Raw genomic sequence first — 26,165 nt, 5'->3', positions numbered from 1 at the left:
ATTACATCTGTATTTGTCCAGAAATATATATATATATATATATAGACATACAAGTTTTGATTCTAAAGATAAAAAGCACCATCCCATTCTCTTCATGTTTCAATCAAGGTATAATAACCTAACCCCCCAAATTCTTTGGGTTATCTGCTGGATATTAGATTATAATTCCATGTATTTATGAACACAGCCCTGGACTGCTGGCACAAATCAGTAATTTAACTGTACAACATTTTCAAAATTAAGCTGCAAAGTATCAGTCCAATGTTAGGCGTAGCAGTAGATCTTTCTACAAAGAACCAGCTCTAGCCAGAAGTAATTCTTAACTTATGCTTCCACTAGAGGTCCACATTAAGGCTCCTATGGAACTCTGCTCTGAAACCCTGTATCAAACGTTTCTCACCAACGCGAACAGATCTACCTAATTCAACAACCCATTTGGGCATTTCAGACTTCACAGGCTCTTGCAAATCAACTTCGTGAGTCTACCACTTCACATAACACCATTACTTGTATGCATATAAGCACTGAAATTATACTTGCACAGCCTTGTAAATAACTACACTATGAGCACTCTTCTCCAGTCACCATGAGCCTTTTGTGAAGTTTTTCTCTGAGACTGAAGTCACATTCCACAAGAAAAAATAAGAGTAGAATAAATATGAAAATGCTTGCTATTAAATATACATATATTTAAAGCAGATTCACGCTATCAAACAGGACTAATCTGATCCTGCGTTGAGCAGGAGGTTGGACTAGATGGCCTGTGTGGCCCCTTCCAACTCTATGAATCTAAGATTCTATGACTTAGATGGCCTGTATGGCCCCTTCCAACTCTGTGATTCTAAGATTCTATTAGATGGCCTGTATGGCCCCTTCCAACTCTATGATTCTGTGATTACTGACGCATCATTCCTCTGCAAAACAATACCTCGGCAGACGCTCCACTTCTTTTCCTCTCACTTTCAGCGCCTTGAAGTTTTTTTCCCAATCCTGTTCGGTGCAAAGGTGATTCTCCACCATGGCTTCCATATCCACTTGTCCCATCACGATCCATTCCTTTTCCATGGCATTTACAGTGGGATTTTTTTTTAATAACAGAAAGAAAAAAAATCTCACTTCATTAGCTATTATTTTCAAATCAGGCAAAATAATTAGTTACTCCTAGCAGATTGGACCTGCTGAAGTTGCTGCTCACATCATCCCAGAACGCACGGAATGAGTAAATTATAACTCAGAGCAAAATCATAACCTTAGACACCATGTTCAGGCACGCAGCTGTATACCAGCCGCTGCCCATGAGGGATGGGGGTGCCCTGTGTGGAGGCAACATTCATGGCTCATGCATCAGACTGCGTCCTGGGAGGGCTGAAAAGGAACAGCAAGAGCCAGGAGACTTCATGAGCATCTACAGGACCAGATGGCACTGCCGGTTTCTCTCCCTCAGCCGGCAGAAAGTCCCCTGCTGAACACATGATCCTTGATTAGTGCTCTTAATGCACCCACAGGGTGACTTCCAGCACAACCCCCTACCCTCCAATTTTCATATGTCTGATGCAAAGGAGGGGGCAGACGTACACTCTATATCCCATCCTTCATGTCTCTATAGTATTTATTTATTTAACTTCTAAACCACCACTCTTGGCGTGGCCGGCTCGTGGAGATTTACATAAAAAGCATAAAAATGTTTAAAAAACCCAATATCCTCATACAATTGATACAACTGATACAATTGATGGCGGCAACAATTTATACCCTTCTCAGTCCCCCCCCCCCCCCAAGCACCTCAGCTCTTCTGTTCACAGTTGTAACGTCCGAATAAATGTCCTGAGATGTTGGCCTAGGGGGGTACAGATTACAAAAAGGAAGGGGTGGGGACCCGATCTTATATCCTGGTCTCCAACCCAGCTTCAGCCAGAGAGCTCCGTCCTGCAGGCCCTGCAGAATAGATTGGATTCTACATCCTATCCTCTGTTCACAGAGCAACGGACCGATTTCTGTCCTCTGTAAGCGTCTGTGATACCGCTACTACTTTTCCAGAATTCATTTCAAACATATTTATATATGCTCATCAGGATTCTTCCAGATAACCTTCTGCAACTGCTCTTGCTCTTCCCTGGGGACCTTTTTCATATTCTGAGCCAAATGCCGCTGCTTAGCATTCTCTAACCACACTGGCAGCATTTGACTAGGAATTTATTCTTGCCCTTTAAATCACACATACGCGCTTTCTTGCCCTTTGCATGCTTCCTGCAGGAAATGCTGGAGCAATACCAGTGGCATTGAAACAAACATTATTGCCAGAGGAGGTGTGAAGAGATCTCTGGAGCTTAATGTTAAGCATCATTATCTCAAACAGACAAACATGAATACAAATCAGCACTGGGCTGCCGGCAAAATGCGCATACTTAAGAAGTCTCTGAACCAAAAAGCATGTATTTATGCACCTTAAATTGGTCTGCAACCTCCGCCAACCTTCTGAACAGGTTTTCTGCTTTGGTAAAAGTCGTCAGGAATCCACTTGCATTTCTTTCAGTCATAACAGAAAAAATGCACTCCTCGTCGGTCTCGCTCACTCCCCGGAACTGATTGGGGATAGAGATGAATCTCTTCATTTCTCGGTAGTATCGGGCTCGCACTTCTTCAAAAGGAGGTTTAAACTGTAGCCGCCCTTGTCTGAAACGGATTGCAAAATGAATTCGAGCTAATATTTCTCGGGCGTACAATCTTCAAATAGTATCTTATACCGGCAGTGATGAAAACGCGAGGATCTTTCAGCAGTTTTATCAACAACAACAAGAAGAAAAAAAGCCTTACTTGTAAGTTAAATCAATGTTTATTTCTGGCAGATTTTCATTGAGTGCCTCCAAACCCATCTGATACTGATGCTCCAAGGCTTTGTACAGTTGGTGATTCCAGTGCAGCCTCCAAGCTTTCATGTCGCGTGAAAGGAAGCCCTGCAGTTTGACAGTATTAGAATGGACATACATAAGCATTTCCGCCAGGCCAGGCCAGATTCTGGAGATTTTTGGTAGAGGGATCTCTTGGGCATGGAACTGGGGTGACTGTGGGTGGGCAGGTAGTTGTAAATGTCCTGCATTCTGCAGGGGGTTGGACTCATTCTCAATTAAAGGAGCAATTTAGCCAATGCAACATTCTCTTCAAGCACAGACTGGTCAGACATATTTATAGACGGTGTAGCTACAGAATACTGTGTACTCGGATATCCAGCCAGGGCTTCATAGACCCCCCAGGGGTCCACAAGAGATCAGGAAGGGGGTCCGTGGCATTTCCCTCCTGTCTTAATGGACTCAGCCACAAGACCAGCCACTTCCATTGCTCCCCCACCCCCCAAAAATGAGTTCTCTCATGGTTTCTGTGCCTGGAAGGCTGTGAAGCCTGCATGCTTACTCCCACCTTAAACCACATCCTGCTCCCCCCCCCTTTCAGTCCTCCTCAAGACTGCCTGTTAACACAGGTGGTGGTGTCACTTCTGGTGACATGAAACTTATAAGAGTGTGGCAAGGTGGCATGGCCAACTGACATCACTTCCATGGCACTCTGAAGCCTGAAAAATGGCAAAAAGTTTGAAAAAGGCTGACTTTGTATAAGAACAATCAACCAAACTAAATGGCCTTTCACCCAGTTACCACAATCTAACCTCTTGCTGTATGTGCAGGAGCATTACTATCCCCAATTCTTTGAAGTTACCCAAGCAGCTCAATATCCCTGGCCTAGTTATTCCCACACCAATGTTAACCTACCTCACAGGATGTCTGTTGTCGGGAGAGGAAGGGAATGCGATTGCAAGCCGCTTTGAGACTCCTTCAAGCAGTGAAAAGCGGAATATAAAAAAAACAAGCCCTTCAGTTTTTTAATAATTCTTTGCTCCTTTTTTACAGCTGCAGCATACATACCACAACACCTATTACACTATGTGCACTTAAGTTCTACTTTTATTTTTACAACAACCATGCAAGGTAAATTCCATACTAAGCATGTTAAAACAACTTTCTAACAGGCTCCTAAAGTTTCACCAAGTATCATTTTGGCTGTGAGTGGGCCGCGCCACTCAGCGATGTGCAAAGCTGAGCAAGGGACTCGGCTATGGATTTCACATACACTGTGGATGAACCTAAGATTTCATCCACAGACAGTCTTTTCAGATGTTGCCATGGATGCAATGAGCTGAAGGTTTTGTAAGAAATGTTTTAAGAAGGAGTGCACACCTAAAACCTTAATATTAGCTTCCCACGCTATCTAATTTACGTATCTCAATGACAATGAAGGCGTACTTGTGCCTCAAGGCCAGGAAAAACAGCTCGCAGTTCCTGTAGCCCGTCCTTCCAGCGTTGCTGCTGCCGAAGCAGATCGATGTTCATGAGCCCAACTACCTAACAAGGAAGAATTTACCGGACATTAAAACTGGTCAACAGCCCGGTAGAAAGAAACACGTAATGGTTGAAAAATACCTTTTCAGCAAAGGTAGTGTGCCATTTTCTTAACTTCCTGTTTTCGGTGGCAAGCCGTTCTGCTGCACTTTGGAGCTTTTTGATATACGCTTCTAATACTTTAGGGTTATCCCAGGTTATTGCTCCTTCAGACTTTGAGTGCTACCAAAGAAAGGAAGCATCGTGGTTAGGCAAAAGTTTACATCGCTGCATGTTCATAAAGTACAGCAAATAATCTGCTGTCCATATTTAGGGCCAGAAAAAAAGATATCCAAAGAAGTGAGCAGTGACTCATGAAAGCTCATACCCAGACACTATTTTTGTTAGTCTTTAAGGTGCTACTGGACTCTTGCTCTTTGCTACTGATATACACAAATACAACTACCCATCTTGGTTATTATGAACTAAAAGAAAGCAATAGAAAGTGTCAACCAGAAAAAGGAATCAATGCTTCCGGACAAGATATGCAAGAAAACATCTACTCCCCACTGTGGCCACCCTTTCCCTGCACCAAAGGTCCTCTGCTACTGCTGATTCACGGAAGAGAAAGCCATCCTCCCAAAAGAACAAAACCCAATGATGTTGATGGGCGTTTTCCTGCCCACTCCTTCTCGGAAACAACTATCCGATTGTTAGTGGCTATTCCAAGCAGAAAAAAGCAGAAAATAAGTCGAAATTGATAAGAGATTTGTAATTTTCACCTCACTTTGTACACTACCTCACTGCAAGGATCGAGGAAAGAAAGGCTTTTTCAATTTTTCAACCCAATCAAAAGCAGTAGGTACCTGCCTGCTAGCACTGGAGGGAGAGAAACAAACTCAGAAGGTGAAAATGTCAAATATTCTCATTTTCACATCTGAAATGCTCTTCAAGATTCAAGGCAGAACTGAAGTACCAGAGACAAATCCTCTGTCAATTCCACCTCATTTCACCTTCGAAATACAATGGGACTCACTAATATTCAACTTGAACTCAATGGCAAACAGCATTTTAGAACGCCTACTGAGCAGCAGGGGAATGTAGATGTGCTTGGGAAAGATGTTTAGCTCTGTGTATCATGGGTTGCACTACTAGACAACTATTAGCATTTCTACTTTACGTCTGACTTGATTGTATTGCACTGGCAAAACAAGCTCCAATAACTGCTCTGAATAAAGCAGCATTTTAAAAAGTCAACACAGGAATGCAATGGATATTAAAAACCATTGCTAGAATTCTCAGAAGTAAAGGTGGGTACTTTTGAGACCAGAGGAAAAAAGCCTAACACAAAAGGACCCTGAGAGCCAGGAGCCGCAGATTAAAAAGTGCTCTAATTCCACACCAAAAATATTCTGAACTGCCTATTTCTCCCCAAAATAAACCTCTCTCTTTTAATATTGTCATTTTTAAGGTAAACTTCTTTGGTATTCCTGATATTGTCAAAGCAAGGGAGAGATTCTAAAAAGGATTAACTACGGAATAATCTATTATTACCCAAGCCCTAAACCTGAAAAGGAAATCCCAATGATTTCAGAAAAAAAGAAACTTCCAGGGAAGTGGAACTAGGATCGCAGCCTGATTGTCATAGTAGAAGAACGCAAAAGGTTTGGGGGCCATTACCATTTTCTGTATTTTCCAGTTGTGTATGCTTATGGCAAAGAGCCACTTGTGGCGCAGAGTGGTAAGGCAGCAGTCTGAAAGCTCTGCCCATGATGCTGGGAGTTCAATCCCAGCAGCCGGCTCAAGGTCGACTCAGCCTTCCATCCTTCCGAGGTCGGTAAAATGAGTACCCAGCTTGCTTGGGGGTAAACGGTAATGACTGGGGAAGGGAATGGCAAACCACCCTGTATTGAGTCTGCCAAGAAAACGCTAGAGGGCGTCACCCCAAGGGTCAGACATGACCCAGTGCTTGCACAGGGGATACCTTTACCTTTATGCTTACGGCATGTCTCAGTATAATGTGATCCATGGAACAAAACAATCTATTGCTTGTCTCTAAGGTGAATAAAATTAAACTGCTTTCAAAAAACATTAATAAAATAAGTTTAGTTTAGAAAACTACTTTGTACAAGATGAGATGTCATCAAATCCATTAGCCAGTAGTTACACAGACAGGCAGATAGCAAAAAGGAAATAAGGAAAAAGTCATGCTCCTTGAAGGGAATAAAAAAAATTAATTCAATAAAATTACTTTGATTATCTGTTCAAACGCTAAAGCCGACTGCAGCATCATTGGTTTTTGACTTGGAATCATCTGCTGGTCAATAGAATTGTAAAAATGCGCCACCTACGAAAGCAAAGAAATATTAGGCTTGTTATGCGTAGACATCATATTTACATTTACTTTTCTTTAGTATTAAGCCCTCTGTCCTTCTTAATGGCAGTATTGGTAGCACACAGGCACTCTAGTGAGAAAGTGCCCCATGCCCAATCATCATAACAATGAAAAACAACAATACTACCAAAAAACAAACCATATATAAACAGCAGCCAGAGATGCATAGAGGTGCATAGGGGTGTGGGGGGTGGGAATTAAAAATCAGGAAAACAAAATTAAACATATTCAGCTGTAAAAAGACAGAAATGAATAGCGGTAAAATAAAATCAGCAGAATAATTTAAACAAAGTTACAAATCAGAAAACCCATGGACAAAATGCTACAACAGCATGGGAGACAGTAGGAAAATTACCAACACATCAGAGAGAAAACTGTGTCTGAAACAGGACAATTTTGATGCAATAAACCAAGTTACTTGTCGTTAACCATTGTTTCTGCTAAACGGCTTTCAAAAGTTGTGGTCTGAACAAAAAAAAAAAAATACAATATTTTACCAGTAACAAAAGGCTTATAAGTAACAATTCCTGTACAAAAATGTATATAATCTTATCTTACAATATATAAAGCACTCACCACAATAAGACCTAGTATGAACCAATAAGTACGAAAGAGTACTTCAATTGCATCTTAAAACTGTCCTGTTTCAGACACTTTTTTTCTCTCTCTCTCTATTGGATTGGTAAACTCAAAGACATCCAACAATGTTGATGGGTAGTAGATTTTCTCCCTCTCCCAAAATACAAGTTGAGGGCATCCAATGAAGCTGATGGGCAGTAGGTTAGGACAGACAAAAGGAAATACTACTTTACACAGAGAGTGACTGAAATGTGGGATTCACTGCCAGAGGAAGTACTGATGTCCACAGGAATAAACAGCTTTAAAAGGGGATTAGATAGACTCATGAAGAATAAGATTATCAATGGCTATTAGCCCCAGTGATTGAGGGCAACCTCTACAGGAGCCAGTTTGGTGTAGTGGTTAGGAGTGCGGACTTCTAATCTGGCATGCCGGGTTCGATTCTGCGCTCCCCCACATGCAACCAGCTGGGTGACTTTGGGCTCGCCACGGCACTGTTAAAGCTGTTCTGACTGGGCAGTGATATCAGCGCTCTCTCAGCCTCACCCACCCCACAGGGTGTCTGTTGTGGGGAGAGGAAAGGGAAGGCGACTGTAAGCCGCTTTGAGCCTCCTTCGGGTAGGGAAAAGCGGCATATAAGAACCAACTCTTCTTCTTCTTCTTCTACATTCAGGTGCTCTAAATGCAAGTGCCAAGAGGCAACATCAGGGAAAAATCCTGCCCTCCATGCCCTGCTGTTGGCCCTCCAGAAGAATTGGCTGGACAGTGAGGAGACAGGATACTGGACTAGATGGACCACTGGTCTGATCAAGCAGGGCTTTCCTTATGGTTCAACAGAACCTGCAGCGTTTGCTATCACCTGCTTGAGAATAACTGCTTGCTTGAAGAATTTTTGTGCAATGTTTGAAGCTTGCTGTATTTTGGCAGGGATAACAAAGCCAAATGCTGAAAGCTGCCGCACTTCTCTTATGAGGATCACCAAACGGTCCGAATAATGTATTTTTAGCGCTCCATCGGTATGATCCAGTTCCATAACTAGACTGCTTGCCTGTATACTAAGCAAAAAGAATAACAAATTAGTCCATCTATCTCTTGATTTATGTTTATACTAGTAAAAAAGCCCATTTTATTTTGTAAAGCCCATTTTATTTCGCTCGCTGGGGCGGCGGCGTGACACGGCGAGAGGCGCTTTGCAGGGAGAGGCGCTTTGCAGGGAGCCCCCGGCAGCCGCGCTCTGCGCGACTGCCGGGGGCTCCCTCGGGCGGCGGCCTGATGCGGTGCGCCTCTCGCCGCATCAGGCTGGGAGCAACTGCGAGCCGCACTTTGCGCGGCTCGCAGTTACTGCGCCTGCCGATTGGTCCCTCCGATTGTCTGTCATGAGGAAGGGTCCAATCCGGACCCTTCCTCATCGCGGACACATCACACCCCAGAAGGGCTTACTGTTTTATTTAGTTCGTGGCGCCCGCGGCGCCACGGGCGGTGTACAGATAATGTGTACACTGAATTTCCAATTACCAGCTGGCATTTCTCTCCAAGAGACTTGTTCCCCTTCCATTCGGTACTAGAACCACCATATAAGCATAAAAATGATCTAGCACAAGCCTTTTCAACCACCACATCCTCCGAGGATGAAGATTTTAAAAGCACTTGCATGACGCTCAGGACACTTAGGAAGGGTTCAGAGCACTTTGTTGACCCTCTCCCATGAGAGAAGGAGATAGGGACAGTTGCAGATCACCAAACAGTGGACGTAATGGGCAACGCTACGAAGCAAATACTTCTGCATCTTCCATCAGGAGGAATTAATCCCACAGATCATTCTTTTAGGGAGGTGGCAGAAGAAAAGGCCCTTTCCTTCTAGCTATCCCTCACATTTTTATCATGTCCCTCCCCTAAGAGTTCAGGGCAGAGTTCCACTTGATCTTCACAAGAAGGAGGTAAACTAGACTGTGAGAAAGTGATTAGTCTAAAGTCTCACAGGGAGCTTAAACTGCTAAGCAAGCATGTGAAATCAAGTCCCTGAGATCCTAGTCCAACACAATACCATAGGGGTGTACTTTGGGATCTACCCAAGCCAAACATCTACCCCCCCCAAAAAAAAAAATACCTTACTTGTATTTTTGGGGTAGATTTTGGCATCCCAAGCATATCCAGGTTTGCTCAAGAAAACCAGGGGGAAATCCAGAGAATACCAGACACACAAACACACACACACACACACACATATATATATATATAAATTTTTTTTGGGGGGGGGGTCCAAAAGACCCAAATTTTCAAAATACTGATTTAAGAAATCATGCACACCCCTACTATACCATGCTAGCTCTTCTTTGTTGGTTATTACAAGATAGCCGTCATGTTTTCCTTAGTTTGTTGCTCTCTCTCCAATCTGCTGCTGGAAAAGAGATCTTCACCCAGCCTAACTGTACCTCTGGGTCTGCTAGCAAAATAAATAGGACCCTCAAACTCATGCTACACTGAGAGCAATGAGGCAAGCCTGTCATATCCTTCATATATGCTACTACCCATTAAGGCTCATTTGATGACAAGGCTGTCATGTGTGATCCCGGTGCTGAGTAGAAAAGCAGAACCAAACAAAAAAAATTCACACATGCAATTTATATTCATAATGTAACTTGTAGTTAACCGACTGTTAGCGCAAGCTCTGTAACAACTTCCTGTACAAGACTTACAGTCATAACTGGATAGTTTCCTGTTCTGGAGACATGCTGGTTCTACAAGGCAAGCTGTTTTGTCAGCTAAATCGTCACCTACAGATTTCTAATATTATAATATTATCTGTATTCAACTTACCAAAGACCAGACTTTGGGTTTGACAAACCTGCCTGAATGTCCCTGGACCAATCATCAAATTGTTCTTGCTCATAAACTTTGAACTGTTCCAGAAGGTCATCTGCAGTTCGCCGGAAGTTTCGAAAGCCAGACAAATCAGAAAGAAGCGCCGCTCCAATCTTAACAGCATCATCCACCTGGGTATACAAAAATAAAAGTTTAACATCTGAATTGTAAACTTTTCTCCTTGAAACCCAGCTTATAAGGTATAAAGGGCAAGATATCAACATTTATCTAGTCTCACTTTCCCACAAAAAAGCAAACACGTTTACCTAAAAGTACGTCTGCTACATTCTGTGTCCCACTACAAACATTCCTTTATTTATTTCCTTTATTCCTTCGATGTAAGAAGTGCCGGCTTACAACCATTTACAGATGTAAATTTACATTAAATACAACGTTAAATACTTTAAAATCATAACCCATACTATAAAATACATCCCAACAGCACCCCACAGAGCATTCAAACAGCAATACAGTCCGCAACCAGCTATATGATCTCTCGAGCATCAGAGGGGGATCTTGATTTAGAGGAGGGGCCCCATATTATGCTCTCCGGGGGGGGGGGGAGGCAGACAGGGGGTCCCTCCCACTTTTTAAGAATTAAAATGTAAAAATTGTTAGTGGTAAAAGTACAGGAAGGAGATGTTCTGATGAACAACATAAGGATTCTGGACACAGTATGTTCTTCCATTCTCTCTCCTTCCCACTGATACTGATCTGATAATAAAATTCTTCTGATGTTGACCCTATACTACATGATACTAAGTTTGCACTGCATTGCGCCCCCCTACACACACACACAGATGTGAAAGGTGTGCCCATGAATCTTCCAAATGTTCTTTGACCCACTGAGTTGATTCAAAAGCATCCAAAGTCCTCCTGTACCTTACTATTACCAACTGTTCCTCACAAACCCACCAAATCTAGGCACAGGGTCCCCCCTCCACCCCCCAGCTAAAGCAGAACTGAGTGTGGGAACATGGAGAAGAGTTGGAAACAGGATGCTGCTGGTAAGATGCAAGAGGGTTTCAGATGAGGCCGAATGACCCTACTGGACAAATGTATGTGCAGTTTACATTGGAAAAGTATGCAAAAATATGTGCAGCTTACATTGGAAAGGGAAGACATATAAAGCCTTGTGAGAGGTGCTCTGCTACATTAGCATTTCTTTTCTTTAATGGGATATGTTTTAGGATTTTAACTATAGGATTGTAGCCACAGATGTTCTTTATAGAAAACTGGCTACTAGCATCTTAAATGGCACCTATTACATGAAGCATGAACACATGAGCACATGATATGCTATTTATATTTTACAGCCTGCATGAGAAAAGGTACCTTCAATTCCAGCTGGCGTACCCAAACAATATTATTCACAACTTCAGAAAGATTTCTGCCTGCCAGTGGCCCAGAAGCATCCCCAGGAACGCCGTGGCACCTTGTCTCAAAGTCTGTTCGATGATCTGCATAACAGCATCAAGCAATCTATTAATGAATCACACAGACTCCTTGGACTCCGGTGGAACTCCTCGGAGAAGGCCCGACATAACAAGGCTGAAATCTGATCACTGCTAACAATTCCATGGTGCCTGTTAAATGTGCAGGCTCCCTTTAAAAGTACTCGAAAGCATTAGAAAATAAGGGTTTATTTTAAGTTTGAATGAAACAAGAAGCTGGTATAGCTGCCACTGTTACAGTGCCATCTTAAGCAGAGGTACAGTCCACTAAATCCACCAATGTTAAGTGTAAGCACAGATCTCTGCTTAGGATTGTACTGTTAGTTTGAAAATCTGGACACAGGAACCTATAATTAAACTGATCCAAGGCTTTCTTAGCCACTCAGTGATCACCTTCACGAAATACAGAACAATAAAAAAAAACAATTTTTAAAAAGCAAGGAAAAGGTCCTAGCTTTGGAGAGCAAGGGGGAAATGAGGAATATCTCTGACTGATGCATGTTGCCACCCACACAAATACAAAAGCAGTACATGCAACCTAATATTTCTGTTTTAACAAAAGGTATATCATGACTCAGGGCATCCTCAATTTCCTACAAACGGTGCTCTCCTCTAGCTGGGGCTTATGATAAAAGAAGAAAAATGAGATTAAATATTACAAAAATTAACAGACCTATTAGACTTCAAGGACTTGTGCACTTATGCAAGCAAAGTAACTGAAATCTTCGTAGCAATTCTTTCATACACACTTACCTTTGACTGAATCTTGAAGTTTCACCAACAAAGTTTCTCTTTCTAAAAGCAATTCCTTGCTAATGCTTGGCCGTTTTACTAGCTCCTTGTATTTCTGAAATGCTTGAAGAAGCTAGAAATAAAACAGACATGTTCTTCTAACCAACATGTAACTACTTTATGTAGCAATTTTATTGCTTTTTACTGAAAGGTGTGGCGCAGAGTGGTAAGGCAGCTGTCTGAAAGCTCTGCCCATGAGGCTTGGAGTTCAATCCCAGCAGCCGGCTCAAGGTTGACTCAGCCTTCCATCCTTCCGAGGTCGGTAAAATGAGTACCCAGCTTGCTGGGGGGTAAAGGGTAATGACTGGGGAAGGCACTGGCAAACCACTCCGTATTGAGTCTGCCATGAAAACGCTGGAGGGCGTCGCCCCAAGGGTCAGACATGACTCGGTGCTTACACAGGGGATATCTTTACTTTACCTTACAATTATTTATTCTAACGCAATACCTGGAGAATTTTGACAATGCAAAATCCAGCTAGGTTTTGCCAGGTGTACAGCTGCAGACAAGTAAGCCCTGACCTGCAGAGCCCAGGCAAGACTGATCTCGTCAAATCGCAGAACCTAAGAATGGCCGACCCCGGCTAGCATTCGGATGGGAGACCTTCAATGATTTTTATGGCATTCTTCCAAGCAATACTAGGGGTCATGGCATGGAGGCAGGCAATGGTAAACCACCTCCAAAGCTCCCTTGCTTGGCTGCCAGACAATCCTCAGATCCCCTGGCTATACTTCACACACCATATACGATAAATAAATAAGTAGACAAGTAAGCCACAAAGAAAAGCCAAGGCAGGTCAACAGATCCTTCATGGGCAGATCACAATAAAATATAAACAGAATATGAACATGAGAAATACACAAAAGATTCCTAAGCATAATAACCATCAATGTTAATAGTAAAAAGTTAATAGCAGCAAGCTCTCCTCTAGCCATCATCAAAAGCGCTGAAGCTTTACTTCCAGCCTCAGGTAGGCTTTTAGCATTGGCAGATTTGTTCTTCTACAGCAATGGCTTAAAAAGCTGCAGCACCGCATTTTTCTGGATTAAAAGTGGAGGCACACCGATACTTAAATCGATCTAGAATAATCACCTGGTTCCTAGAAATGGGCTGTTAATGTGAGGAAATGGGTTGTTAGTGTGCAAATGGGCTGTTAGTTAATGCTGCTCTCCACAATGCACCCCACCTCTTTGCCTGATCAGTCACAGAGCAGGGATGGGATTGGAATTTTCTGGTCAACAGTGATGCTCCTAGGATTCTCCTACACCCTTGAACTGTAGCAACACTGCAGTAGAGGATCTTGGTACCCTCCCCTTACAGTGATGCCACCCCCAGCCTGGTGATGGGTGACAGAAACCAATACTACATGGTGACTCCATGATCTTGGTTAGGTATCCAACATGACTGTATAGCTTTTCCAGGCACGCTTTACCTCTCGTGACGTATTCAAGCCCTGTCAGACAACCAAGAATCACTGAGCTAGAAGTTGAGACTATGCACTCTTTCTTCTACATGCACCCTCAGATGCAAAGTTATCCCCCCCACCCTCAAAATCATCACATACTATTTACCTGTTGTGGACTGTCTTGAATTTCTGAAAGAAACTTCTTAAGTTTACTTGCTATCTTCTGTTCTGCTGGAGCAATAATTCTTTCGTATTGACGTACTGCTGCTTTCCACAAAGGCTAGGAGCAATGGGAACGCTTTCATCAAAATTCATATATCAAGATCAGCCAAGCAAACATAATGTAAGATTTAAAGCATCGTACCTCGGTGTAGGGATTATAGTGCACAGGATTCAAACCAGCAAAGGGCTCAAACACCTGAGCAAGGTGCAATGCTTGCTGTTCGCCAGTTGGCAAGAAATAGGTAAGTTTCTCGTGGAGGGTTCGAATAGTTAGCACCTATAAACGAAACACAACATTTTGACCACTGCTCACAGCATCAGATACTATGAGCAATTAGGAAGATGCCGGGACCATTCCAACTGAAACAGTAAGAAAAAGATTCAACAAATGCAACGTCCAATGAAAAGAATATCCATCCCTTATAAAATAAATGAACACAGAGATTATTAGGACTAACCTGTAAATTAAGGTATTACAAGATTGTGCACTGCTATAAAAACTGAAGGGAGGAGATCAAAAATGTAACTCGGGCTCTTGAGAATTCCTTGTAAATAGCATGTACCCTTAACTGCATTTTGCAGGAAACTGTACAAAAGCTTTTCCTAAGTATACTTCCTTGATATGAACGAGAGACCGAAGAGAGAATACAATTTCAATTCAGTTCAGTAAGGCTTCTGACAGAAAGGGAGGGCAATTGTAAGCTGCTTTGAGACTCCTTCTCATAGTGAAAAGCACGATATAGAAATCAGTTCTTCTTCCTTTATGCAATTTTAAATCTGAAATCCCAACTTTTTTACAGTTTTAAACTTTAAAACAGGGGTGGTCAAACTGCGGCCCTCCAGATGTCCATGGACTACAATTCCCAGGAGCCCCCTGCCAGCATTCGCTGGCAGGGGGCTCCTGGGAATTGTAGCCCATGGACATCTGGAGGGCCGCAGTTTGACTACCCCTGCTTTAAAATGTTAGTTTGTTTGTATATGTTTAATTCAATGCATATTAGATTTGTGTATTTTTGAAACTGATGTGATCTGCCCTGAGCAGTCAGGGAAGGGCAGAATATAAATATAAAAATAAATAGACAAAAAACACCAGATGTTCTATCGTTAAGCTGTAGCTCCTCCCCACGAGAAAACATTTCATTTGAAAAGCCTGTTATTGCTATCACCCCCAAAAGCGCAAAATGTAGCAATACCTCTTCTAGTCGCTTGCCAAGTTTGTCGAGTGTTTCAGGAACATATTTCTCATTCTGCCACAAGTGTGGGGTGTAGCGCTGCCACAGTTGCCCTGTCAGGTGATCGCAGGCTGTTACCCACTGTTCACAAATCATTATGCCAGCCTTCAGGTTTTCTTTCACAATGTGAAAGGCATCCTCCCACAGATTTAGTGTCCCTAACTTCTTCTGGACAAACCTTCCAAGAGAGCCAGCTGAAAAAAATATATATACACAAATGGTCCAAATTAATTTCAACACAGCAAACAATGAATGTGCAGCCTTCACTGAAATGAGATTGATTTTTAAAGACTACACGTCGGTTTTTGGAGCTTTTGACACCAAGGAAAGTACTCTTCTCCTTGCACAAATCAGCTTGTAAAGTACAATGATACAGTGGAATAGGCTGGCTAAGGAGGTGGTGAGCTCCCCCTCACTGGCAGTCTTCAAGCAAAGGTTGGATACACACTTTTCTTGGATGCTTTATGATGCTTTGGGCTGATCCTGCGTTGAGCAGGGGGTTGGACTAGATGGCCTGTATGGCCCCTTCCAACTCTATGGTTCTATGATAGCCAGCAAACGATGGCTCAGCAGCACACCATGAGAAATTAGTAGACATGGACAGCCCTCTTTCACCGTTGATGACTCGAAGACTTGTGTCCTGGCTGAATGATGGTGGGACATAAGGGGGCAGGAGCATTCCTTCAGACTGGGGACTGCCTTGAGATGAACATATAGTGCAGACCAACATCACATACTTCATTACTCAGGTTTATCACACTAAAGAGATTACAGACTGGACATCTTGAGCCTTTTACAATCTAAAGTTGTTGTTCGGCTCTCAGTGCAAGGAACTCTGAAGCTATGCCAGCATTAAGCGAACAGGCAAAAGTTTGTCAGAATCCAAATATGATGTCTAGGCAGGTGCAAGCTCTATCTGGAACCCTCAGGGCAGCACAACTCTCCATCGGAACATAATATGGCTATCTTAAAAGAGTGGAGAACATCAACGATACCCGAGTTGTCATTATCCCTTGCTACGTTTTCATGTTAAACACCTTATTACAGTGTCAGACTAAGCTCCAGGAGGCACAGGTTCGAATCCCCATTTTGCCATGGAAGACTGCCGGGTGACCTTTGACCAGTGGCACTTGCTCGGCATAACCTACCTCCCAGAGTCATTTGTGGAGATAAATGGGGAAGAGAATTATGTTGCCACTGTGAAGAAAAAGCAGACTTCCTCCGTTCATTCCAAACCCACTGAAGTCCAGGGGCTTAAACTTGTAAGTAACTCTGTAAGACCGTTTCTGCACTGGAGGTTTCATGCTGTGCTGCAGGCTGGAGTTTTAGTTGTGGCAGGTTGCCCCACCTCTTCCTGCACCCACACGGGGGAGCATTTGGTGTGGTGCACCTCCTCCGCCTCCTATTTGTGCTCCTGCATGGGAGCTGGGGCAGTGAAATTCCCAGTGCATAAACAGTCTAAGTGATGACTACGGTCCTATAGCCACTTTCCTGAGAGTAAGCCTATTAACTACCATGAATGGGACTCGGAAAGATGTTAACTCTGTTTAGGATTGCACTAGTTCAGTAAACTGCAGGTTACAAACCACATCTGCAGGTTACAAAGCAGCCACAGATGTCCTAAATTAGCAAGACTTGTAGTCAAGAGAGAATCACGCATTGCACAGAATCCATGGGGGAAAGGAGCAATGCTGATTGCAGAGACTCCTGCTCCACATACTGCTCTGTTTCAGGTAATTTATTTGGTCACGCCCTTAGAAGTCTTAAAGTGCCAAGACAAAGATGCTGGAAACTTCCCTGCAAACTCATCTCATGGATAACACGGGAATAGGAGGGCGATCTAGGGAACTCAATATAGAATGAGGCTACATCTTAAAAAATGACTACTCTTTACGCCAATGGTAGTCAACCTGTGGTCCTCCAGAAGTTCATGGACTACAATTCCCATGAGCCCCTGCCAGCATTTGTAGGGGCTCATGGGAATTGTAGTCCATGAACATCTGGAGGACCACAGGTTGACTACCCCTGCTTTACACAACGTACTACCTTTCAAACATTCGTTCACCATAACCAGGTATGTTACCTGTAATATCCAACAGGTTTTGCATGCGTAGCTGTGGAAATGGTTCATGTTCGGTTTGCCTCCATACATCATCAACTGTATCTCGTGTCGTCTCCACTAAATCCACAACTTCAAATAAAGACAAGCTGTCCAAGTTGTAATAGTCCTACAAACAAAGCATATGTTTAAAGATATGACTGAATTCACTGACGAGAAGGCAATAACCTTTAAATCAGTCACTCAGGAACATTTCTACAAAAACAGCGTATCTGACTTAAGAAACTGGAATTGAAAAGCTCAGATCTTTCCATCTGAATTGCTTCCTACTTTCGTTAATTACTCTTTCTGCTGTCAGTTATCACTTCTTTATTTATGAAGGGAAACATCTCAATACAGAACAAACTGTGAAGAAATGAAGCAAAAGCGAACAAATGTATCTTTATTACTAACAAGCCCCAGTCACTCTTATAGAAATACCAATTTCTCCTTTTACATCACTAAAAGCTTGCACAGTAGAGGCCTAGAAGCCCCATGTCCTTCCCAGTATGTTAGTAAGAGCATGAAGTCTTTTTCCACCTCGATTTTTATTTGTTGATATGAGTTTGGTGACTTCTGGATTGACTGGGTTCAGTTCAGGAACACCCCAAGACCCAATGCAAACATTAACGTTCTGATTCGTGCCCATCCCTAGTTTTAACACATATTCCACCATGCGGATATAAATAATGTTACAGACAGAATAAACCTCGTACATATGCAATGGCCTCAAACAGTTCTTTAAAATGAGCAGCTCTCTCCTTGCTACACAGTTTGCTTCCATGTTGTGCACGTTCTATCCAGAACTGAAACTCATCATTTGGAGAAAGTATTGCTGGGAAGAAAAAAAAGAGAAGAACAAGGAACTTATTCTAGCAGACCCAACATACAGAGTGGCCTAGTTAACTTTAACTTGAATGAACTATTGAATAAGTTAAAGGAATATTGAAGTTAAGGGATTTAGTTGAGTTTATTTCTATCACCAAACAGTAAAGCAGTATACCTGAAAAACACTAACTGTGAAATTTATCCCTCGCTGAATATAGCACATCCACTTTGAAATATGAAATAGCACTGAAGTTTTAAACCAGAACTGTAAATACACATATCTGGAAGCAAGTCCTGCTAAAATCAAGGAGTGTGACAGGTAAGTTGACAGGGTCTCTGAGCTGTACACAGTATGTCTGAACAAAGTTCACTAGACTCTATTCTGCTGCTTGAGACCAACACAGGTATGGGCACAAACTGGGAAAACGTAGCTTGATTCATGGTGTGCCCAATTTGTAACCACCCCCTATGTTTCGTAGAAGCAATTATATCAAGTCCATTGATAGGTTGTTCAAGGAATTCCTGTACTCTGCACTATATTCTTACACCAAACCCCCAGAATTTACATACCTTGTGAATGCTACATACCTTGAACATCATCTTCCCGGTATTTGGTTCCTTTTTCAGCATTATCTGTTCTTCTCAGAGCAGATCCTAAACCTGCCTCTAATTCACGCAAAAGATTCTGGAGTTTGGGATCAAAATCTTTACTCCATTTTTCATCCTGCAACAAATTAAACAATAATGAAACTGTCTAATACAACTGTGTATTTTAATACTAATGGCATATATCTCACCAGCTCCTAACTGTATAAGGGACAAAACATTCACTCTTGCCCCCTCTACTGCAGGTAAACAGTCTATATCTTGTCCCCAAAGGTCCTCAGAACCTCTGAAAGAGCACACAAGGCTAAGTAGAGGAAATCTAAAGTGGAAGAGAGGAAATCAACATACACTATGAATTGTACTACTATTCCACTGAACGAATTATATGGCTGGATATATGCCAATGCTTGGGGGCCTAGCTATCTGATAACTTTATTGTCAAGATATAAATAGGAAGAATAAGGTTTTCAGATTCTAAAAAATATAAGGGTATTACAAACTACAGAACAGTTATTAGCGATACCAATATTTACTTCTAATTTCAAAGGTTTACTTTGTTTTCCCTTCTAACTTCAAGATGAACCTGTTGAGTTCTGCAGCCAGAATGGTTTTTACAAAGTTCACAGTAATTGGAACAAAACAACTTGAGTTCATGACTGTCATCCACCTTGGGATCACAAAAGTCTGCTACAAATATTTTAAAACAGAAATAAAATAAAAAATTTAAATTGTAAAAACTTCTTGCAAAGTAAAAGTTGGTTATCGTAATTTAATATGGCAAATAATTTGCCTGTTATTACTATTACTTTGATAATATAGGGTAACATGCAAAAAAAATTAAAATCCTTAATTATTGAAATATTTTGAAAACTTGCTCACCTTTAATAGTATTGGTGCAAATACCTGTCGCACTGCTTGGTAAAGCATATTGATAGGAGAATCTAACATAGATGACACAAGAATATTGGTATGAAGATTATCTTCTGTGATAACATCTGGTCGCAGCTTGAAAAATACCAATATTTTATTTTTCGTATTGCCAGGTTCAATCTGTATGATTAGGAAATGCAAATATTCAGATTTATTTATTGTGGTTCTGCCCAATGTTTTCCAAAATGAAGAAATTCTGCTTCATTATATCTAGTGAAGTATGCATGCACATCAACACAACTTAGTTCAGTATATCTGGTGATGAAGTGTGCATGCACGTGAACACAACTTTGTTTAATATATGTGGTGAAGTGTGCATGCACATCAACACAACTTAGTCCAATATATCTGGTGATGAAGTGTGCATGCATGTGAACACAACTTATCCCTAAACCAGCGGTCCGCAAGCTTTCGCCCGCTGCGGACCGCTGCTCCGGAGTCGGGGGAGAGGGTGGCCTGGGGGCCCCTCCCATGCCGGCGGCCGCGGCTCCCCCTCCCGGCCCCTCCGGGCCGCCAGCAAATCGGCCGCTAAAGCGGCCGATTAGCTTGCAGCTTGGCAAGCTTCTCTTCCCTCCCCTCCTGAAACAAGAAGCTTGCCGGGCCGTGAGCTAATGGGCCGCTTTGGTGGCCGATTTGCTCGTGGCCTGGCGAGCTTCTCGCTTCGGGGGGGGAGGGAAGAAGGAGCCGCGGCCCGGTGCCAAGGCCTTTGCGGCCCGGCACCGGGGTGCAACCCGCAGGTTGAGGACCACTGCCCTAAACCATCGGCCAGTCTTTCTCTCCTCTCTCTCTTATAGAATTAACGTCCGACCTCTCTCTGAAACAAACGGGGAAAGTGGGGAGAGTTATAGAATAGAATGCTATCTTTTACTGTAATAATGGGGTATTTAGGGGATTTTATGTGATTTTACTTTGATTTTATATTTTATTGTGAACCGCCGTGAGACCTTTTGGCGAACGGCGGCATATAAATCCAATTATTAAATAAATAAATAAATAAATATGTGGCGAAGCGTGCACGCACATCAACACAACTTAGTCCAAGATATCTGGTGGTGATGAAGTGTGCATGCACGCGAACACAACTTTGTTTAATAGATGCGATGACGTGTGCATGCACATCAACTTAGTTCAATATATGGGGTGAAGTGTGCATGCACATCAACACAACTTCGTTCGATATATCTGGTGATGATGATGAAGGGTGCACGCAAACAAACACAACTTGGCTGATTATATCTGATGAAGTGTGCATGCACATCAACTTAGTTCAATATATGTGGTGTAGTGTGCGTGCACATCAACACAACCTCGTTCGTTATATCTGGTGATGATGAAGGGTGCACACACACAAACATAACTTGGCTGATTATATCTGATGAAGTGTGCATGCACATCAACTTAGTTCAATATATGTGGTGAAGTGTGCATGCACATCAACACAACCTCGTTCGTTATATCTGGTGATGATGATGAAGGGTGCACGCACACAAACATAACTTGGCTGATTATATCTAATGAAGTGTACATGCACATCAACTTAGTTCAATATATGTGGTGTAGTGTGCGTGCACATCAACACAACTTCGTTCGTTATATCTGGTGATGATGAAGGGTGCACGCACACAAACACAACTTGGCTGATTATATCTGATGAAGTGTGCATGCACATCAACTTAGTTCAATATATGTGGTGTAGTGTGCGTGCACATCAACACAACCTCGTTCGTTATATCTGGTGATGATGGGTGCACACACACAAACATAACTTGGCTGATTATATCTGATGAAGTGTGCATGCACATCAACTTAGTTCAATATATGTGGTGAAGTGTGCATGCACATCAACACAACCTCGTTCATTATATCTGGTGATGATGATGAAGGGTGCACGCACACAAACATAACTTGGCTGATTATATCTGATGAAGTGTGCATGCACATCAACTTAGTTCAATATATGGGGTGAAGTGTGCATGCACATCAACACAACCTCGTTCGTTATATCTGGTGATGATGATGAAGGGTGCACGTACACAAACCCAACTTGGCTGATTATATCTGATGAAGTGTGCATGCACATCAACTTAGTTCAATATATGTGGTGTAGTGTGCGTGCACATCAACACAACCTCGTTCGTTATATCTGGTGATGATGATGAAGGGTGCACGCACACAAACACAACTTGGCTGATTATATCTGATGAAGTGCGCATGCACACAAACCCAACTTGGTTCAGTAATGTGCACGCACATGAACACAACTTGGCTCATTACATCTGACACACTCGAAGTCAACGTTCTTCCTTGACTACAACTTCGCTGGTCCTCCAGGTGCGCCCCTGGGCGCCAACTCCGCCCTGCTGCTCTTTCCAGCCACCCACCCGCGCCCCTTCTTCGGCAATGCAGGGCTCGCCTCCTCTGCTGCCGCCGCAGTCGAGAGTCTTTCGGCCATCCTGGCGGGGGGCTCCGACATCCCTCCCCGGCCCGTTACCTTTTTGGACACCACGAGCCGGTCTTGCGAGCGCACCACCGAGAGCAGAAACTCGTTGCCGTCGTCCAGGAAGTCGGTCAGCGCGGGGCTGGCCGAGAGGGCGTCGAGGCCGGCGGACGGCGGCCAGCCGAAGAAGTTGGCGGCGGTGGCCGAGATGAAGCGCTTCCTCTCGTCGCCGTCCCGGTCCAGCGGCATGTTGGCGGCGGCGGCGGCCGCGGAGAAGGGCAGCGAGCTCAAAAGGAGGGTGGGACGAAAACGGTGCTGGGCCTGCCGGGAAGAAGAGCGGGGTTCGGCATGCCGAAAGCCGGACTCGCGCCGGCTCCCTCCCTTACGACTAGCCTGGAGGCTTCCCGGCGTCCGCGCGTTGCTAGGCCGGGTTACTATGGTAACGGGGGAAATGGCGGCCGCCGGCCCAGCGGAGCCATCCGTCAGGGCGCCGCAAGGGTAGAGTAAGCGAGCGCCACTCGCCTTAGGCTTAGCTCGATCGATGAGACTGGCGATCTTCTAGGCACTGAACAGAACGCCCGCTAACTGCATGCGGCTTTTTCGGCTTAGCGGCCAGCCGCTCTGCTGGGAGGGTCGCCCGTTTGGCTCTTCTCCAGCTGGGGTTGCCAGTTTTGGGGTGGGAAATACCTGGAGACTTTGGGCTGGAGCCGGGAGTGGGTGGGATTTGGGCAAGGGAGGGACCTCAGTGGAGTAGAGTGCTATGGAGTTCATGCACCAGAGCTTCTGTTTTCTGCAGGGAGAGTGATCTCTGTCTCCTGGAGATGAGCTAGAATTCCAAGGGATGCCTTAGGTGGGACGGGCACCCCTTAACAGCAGCAGTAGCTGGCTAAGCAGTCCTAATGGAGAAAACTTTACTGGGAATAAGGTTCATTGACCAGTTTAGGATGGGACTGTAAATCTAGTTTGGTTTCAGGTGCAGCTGTAGAGAGGAACTCTGATATGCTGCCTGGCCTGCTGCTCTTAATAAGCCTCCAAGAAAGCAGTACCTGGTGCTAAGCGATCAAGTGGTTATGTCTAGTGCAGGGGTAGTCAAACTGCGGCCCTCCAGATGTCCATGGACTACAATTCCCAGGAGCCCCTGCCAGCGAATGCTGGCATGGGGCTCCTGGGAATTGTAGTCCATGGACATCTGGAGGGCCGCAGTTTGACTACCCCTGGTCTAGTGGTTAGAATGCCAGTCTGGGTGACTCAGCTTTGAATCCCCACTGCCATGGAAATTTCTGGATGACCTTGGAATACTCATGCACCCTCAGCATGGTTATCCAGTCAAAGATAAGAACGCCTCCCTTTTTTGGAAATGGATGTTTTGTCGAGCCCACAGTCCTAGATCCCTTTTGAACTCACACATTCTCTCTTATAAATCGGTATCCTATTTCCAAAAGCTCTATAAGGATTTTATATGATTGTTGTGCAGGAGAGGAGAGCAAGTAACCCACTTTGGGTCCCCGCTGGGGAGAAGTAGATGAAGCAAACACAGTGTCTCGTATTGTTTACCATGTCATTTTCTAGAGCAGATTGTTTTCTAGAGCACCTGCGTGATTTCATGCACTCTCTGGGTTTTCTGCTTTCATGCAAACCTTCTCAAGCTGGGTTTGACATAATATTTTCAGAACTACAAAGCATACCTATATAAAGGTAAAGGTAAAGGTATCCCCTGTGCAAGCACCGAGTCATGTCTGACCCTTGGGGTGACGCCCTCTAGCGTTTTCATGGCAGACTCAATACAGGGTGGTTTGCCAGTGCCTTCCCCAGTCATTACCGTTTACCCCCCAGCAAGCTGGGTACTCATTTTACCGACCTCGGAAGGATGGAAGGCTGAGTCAACCTTGAGCCGGCTGCTGGGATTGAACTCCCAACCTCATGGGCAAAGCTTTCAGGCGGCTGCCTTACCACTCTGCGCCACAAGAGGCTCCTATACCTATATACACTGAGTGAATGGGAAGGTGCACGTCTTCAACGTCCAGCTTACACTAGCATCACCATTTTTGCCCCCTCCCACCAGAGGCATTTTTAAGCTTAAACAAAAAAATACTACATAGCGCCATTTGAATTGCTAGCTTTCATGTTTAAAAATGAAGTCTGTGAATTCAAAGGATCTATCCAATCAGCAATCTATCATTGTAACAGGACCATGCTATAGAGTGCAAGCCTAAGGACACTTTCCTGAATAAGATTCTTAGCAGATGGCTTAGATTGCACAGAGAGGGATCGAACAAATGCTGAGGGGGGGGGGGGTGATGCAGCAGCAGTGTTGTTAGGAGAAGCAGAAGTCAGAAGACCCAGCTTCCCAAGGAGCACTGACAAAAAGGAGAGATACTCAAAAAGCTAAATGATCCACTCAGAGTGGGCATGAACTGTTCACAAGTGTTCATCAGTTGCCATAGTAGAATAAATCCTAACAGTGTATTTAGAAACTGGGGAGTACCTCAGCATCCCTGGACATTCAATAATAAAGGCTACAGAATTTCAGCAGAAAAGTTTCAAATTCCAATAAGCAGCTGCTGAGTTAGAATTCATATGCTGATTTGAGCTATGACTCAAAAAAGCTCATAAAATGTTCATTTTTAAGGTACCACTGGACTTTTGCTGTATTTCTCAACTACAGATTAACATGGCTACCCCTTTGTGATTTGATACTGCCAGTCTCAGACTCAATAGGGACTGGACTGGAGTAGCTTGCTACAAAAAGTAACTTTTTCCTTACACCTGCTAGTGCTATTTCTATTGAAAGTTCTCAAATAAAATCTAACAAAAGGGTTCTGTTGTGCTTTTTTTAATAGTGATTAATTCATCACTTGAAATGTTTTGCCTTTAATTTTATTTTGCCTCCATTGTTGTGGAATATGCCCCTCCTCATGAACGTGAGCCTTGGAAGCTGTAGCAGATCTAGAATCAGGTGCCACATTGACTTGGTGGCCACATCTGCACAAGCATTTTCTGTAGCAGTTTCTAGGTAATGGAATCAGTTTTTGGCTGTGCCTGGATGATTTAGAAACACTGGATGATCCATCTACTTTTGAAGGCTTTCTGTCAGTTATTAGGATGTGCCTTTGCAACATAGGTATCAACACACTTTATTTTATCTAATTACAGTATTTGTTTTATTTTAAGAGAAAGCTAGAGTAATCCTGCAATGTTAGGGCTGCCAGCTTGTTTGGAAAATACCTGGATACTTTGGGAGTGGAGCCTGAGAAGGGCACAATTCCAAAAGGCAGCTAGATGGGGGGGGGACTTCAATAATACCATAAACTAAAGGCCTCCTTCCAAAGTGGCCTAAAACCATTTAAAAATCACAAGGTGATCCAATTAAAAGCGGCTATCATCAAATGCATCCAGGTGTTGGTCTGAAGGAGAACAAAGTCTGAATCCAGGGGCACCCTAAAGACCAACAGACCTTAATTCAAGGTATAGCCTTTGATGTGCATGCACACTTCCTCCGATGCATAAACGTGTATACTGCCAATGACATTCGTTGGTCTTAAAGGTCCAGTTGCCAACCTCCAGGCGGCACCTGTGGATCTTTCGCCATTATACCCGATTTCCAGATGAACAAAAACAGATGGGATCACAACAGATCCAACCAACAGAGATCAGTTCCCCAGGAGAAAATGGCTGCTTTGCTGGGTGCACTCTGTGCCATTATACCCCACTAAGGCTCCTCCCTCCCCCCCCCCCCAAATCCCACCGACTCCCGGCTCCACCCTCAAGTCTCCAGGCATCCCCGAGCTGGCAACCCTTCCCAGGAATTCCAGCTCGTCAGTTCCCCGGGAGAACATGGCTGCTTTGGAGGGTGGGCTCCCCAGCCTTTCATTGCACCGAGGTCCCTCCTTGCCCCGAAACCTCCAGGCGTACCCCAACCCAAACCTGGCAACCCCACATCGCCCGGCCGCCCCGCTAA

General features: G+C 43.7%; 1 protein-coding gene across 2 annotated transcripts in view; it reads right to left on the bottom strand.

Moving 5' to 3' along the window:
* Positions 1–22,700, bottom strand: part of DYNC2H1 (dynein cytoplasmic 2 heavy chain 1) — a 184,802-nt gene extending 162,102 nt beyond the window's left edge. For both annotated transcript variants that reach the window (XM_077341542.1, XM_077341543.1), the window contains exons 1-18: positions 22,262–22,700; positions 19,720–19,890; positions 18,823–18,958; positions 18,123–18,241; positions 17,392–17,536; positions 15,270–15,502; positions 14,219–14,353; positions 14,021–14,134; positions 12,411–12,522; positions 11,539–11,663; positions 10,159–10,334; positions 8,201–8,396; positions 6,619–6,714; positions 4,470–4,610; positions 4,293–4,391; positions 2,815–2,954; positions 2,445–2,673; positions 929–1,056 (exon numbers count right to left, since the gene is read on the bottom strand). In XM_077341542.1, the coding sequence (XP_077197657.1) occupies positions 929–1,056; positions 2,445–2,673; positions 2,815–2,954; positions 4,293–4,391; positions 4,470–4,610; positions 6,619–6,714; positions 8,201–8,396; positions 10,159–10,334; positions 11,539–11,663; positions 12,411–12,522; positions 14,021–14,134; positions 14,219–14,353; positions 15,270–15,502; positions 17,392–17,536; positions 18,123–18,241; positions 18,823–18,958; positions 19,720–19,890; positions 22,262–22,456 (2,690 nt within the window). In that variant the 5' untranslated portion in view covers positions 22,457–22,700. The remainder of the gene's footprint in view (positions 1–928; positions 1,057–2,444; positions 2,674–2,814; positions 2,955–4,292; positions 4,392–4,469; positions 4,611–6,618; positions 6,715–8,200; positions 8,397–10,158; positions 10,335–11,538; positions 11,664–12,410; positions 12,523–14,020; positions 14,135–14,218; positions 14,354–15,269; positions 15,503–17,391; positions 17,537–18,122; positions 18,242–18,822; positions 18,959–19,719; positions 19,891–22,261) is intronic.
* Between the last annotated feature and the right edge of the window lie 3,465 nt (positions 22,701–26,165).

This window comes from Paroedura picta, chromosome 6, assembly GCF_049243985.1.
Source record: "Paroedura picta isolate Pp20150507F chromosome 6, Ppicta_v3.0, whole genome shotgun sequence".
In the NCBI taxonomy this organism is placed as follows: Eukaryota; Metazoa; Chordata; class Lepidosauria; order Squamata; family Gekkonidae; genus Paroedura; species Paroedura picta.
The sequence above is the reverse complement of the archived record's forward strand: the minus strand, read 5'-3'. Positions and strand labels throughout refer to the sequence as shown.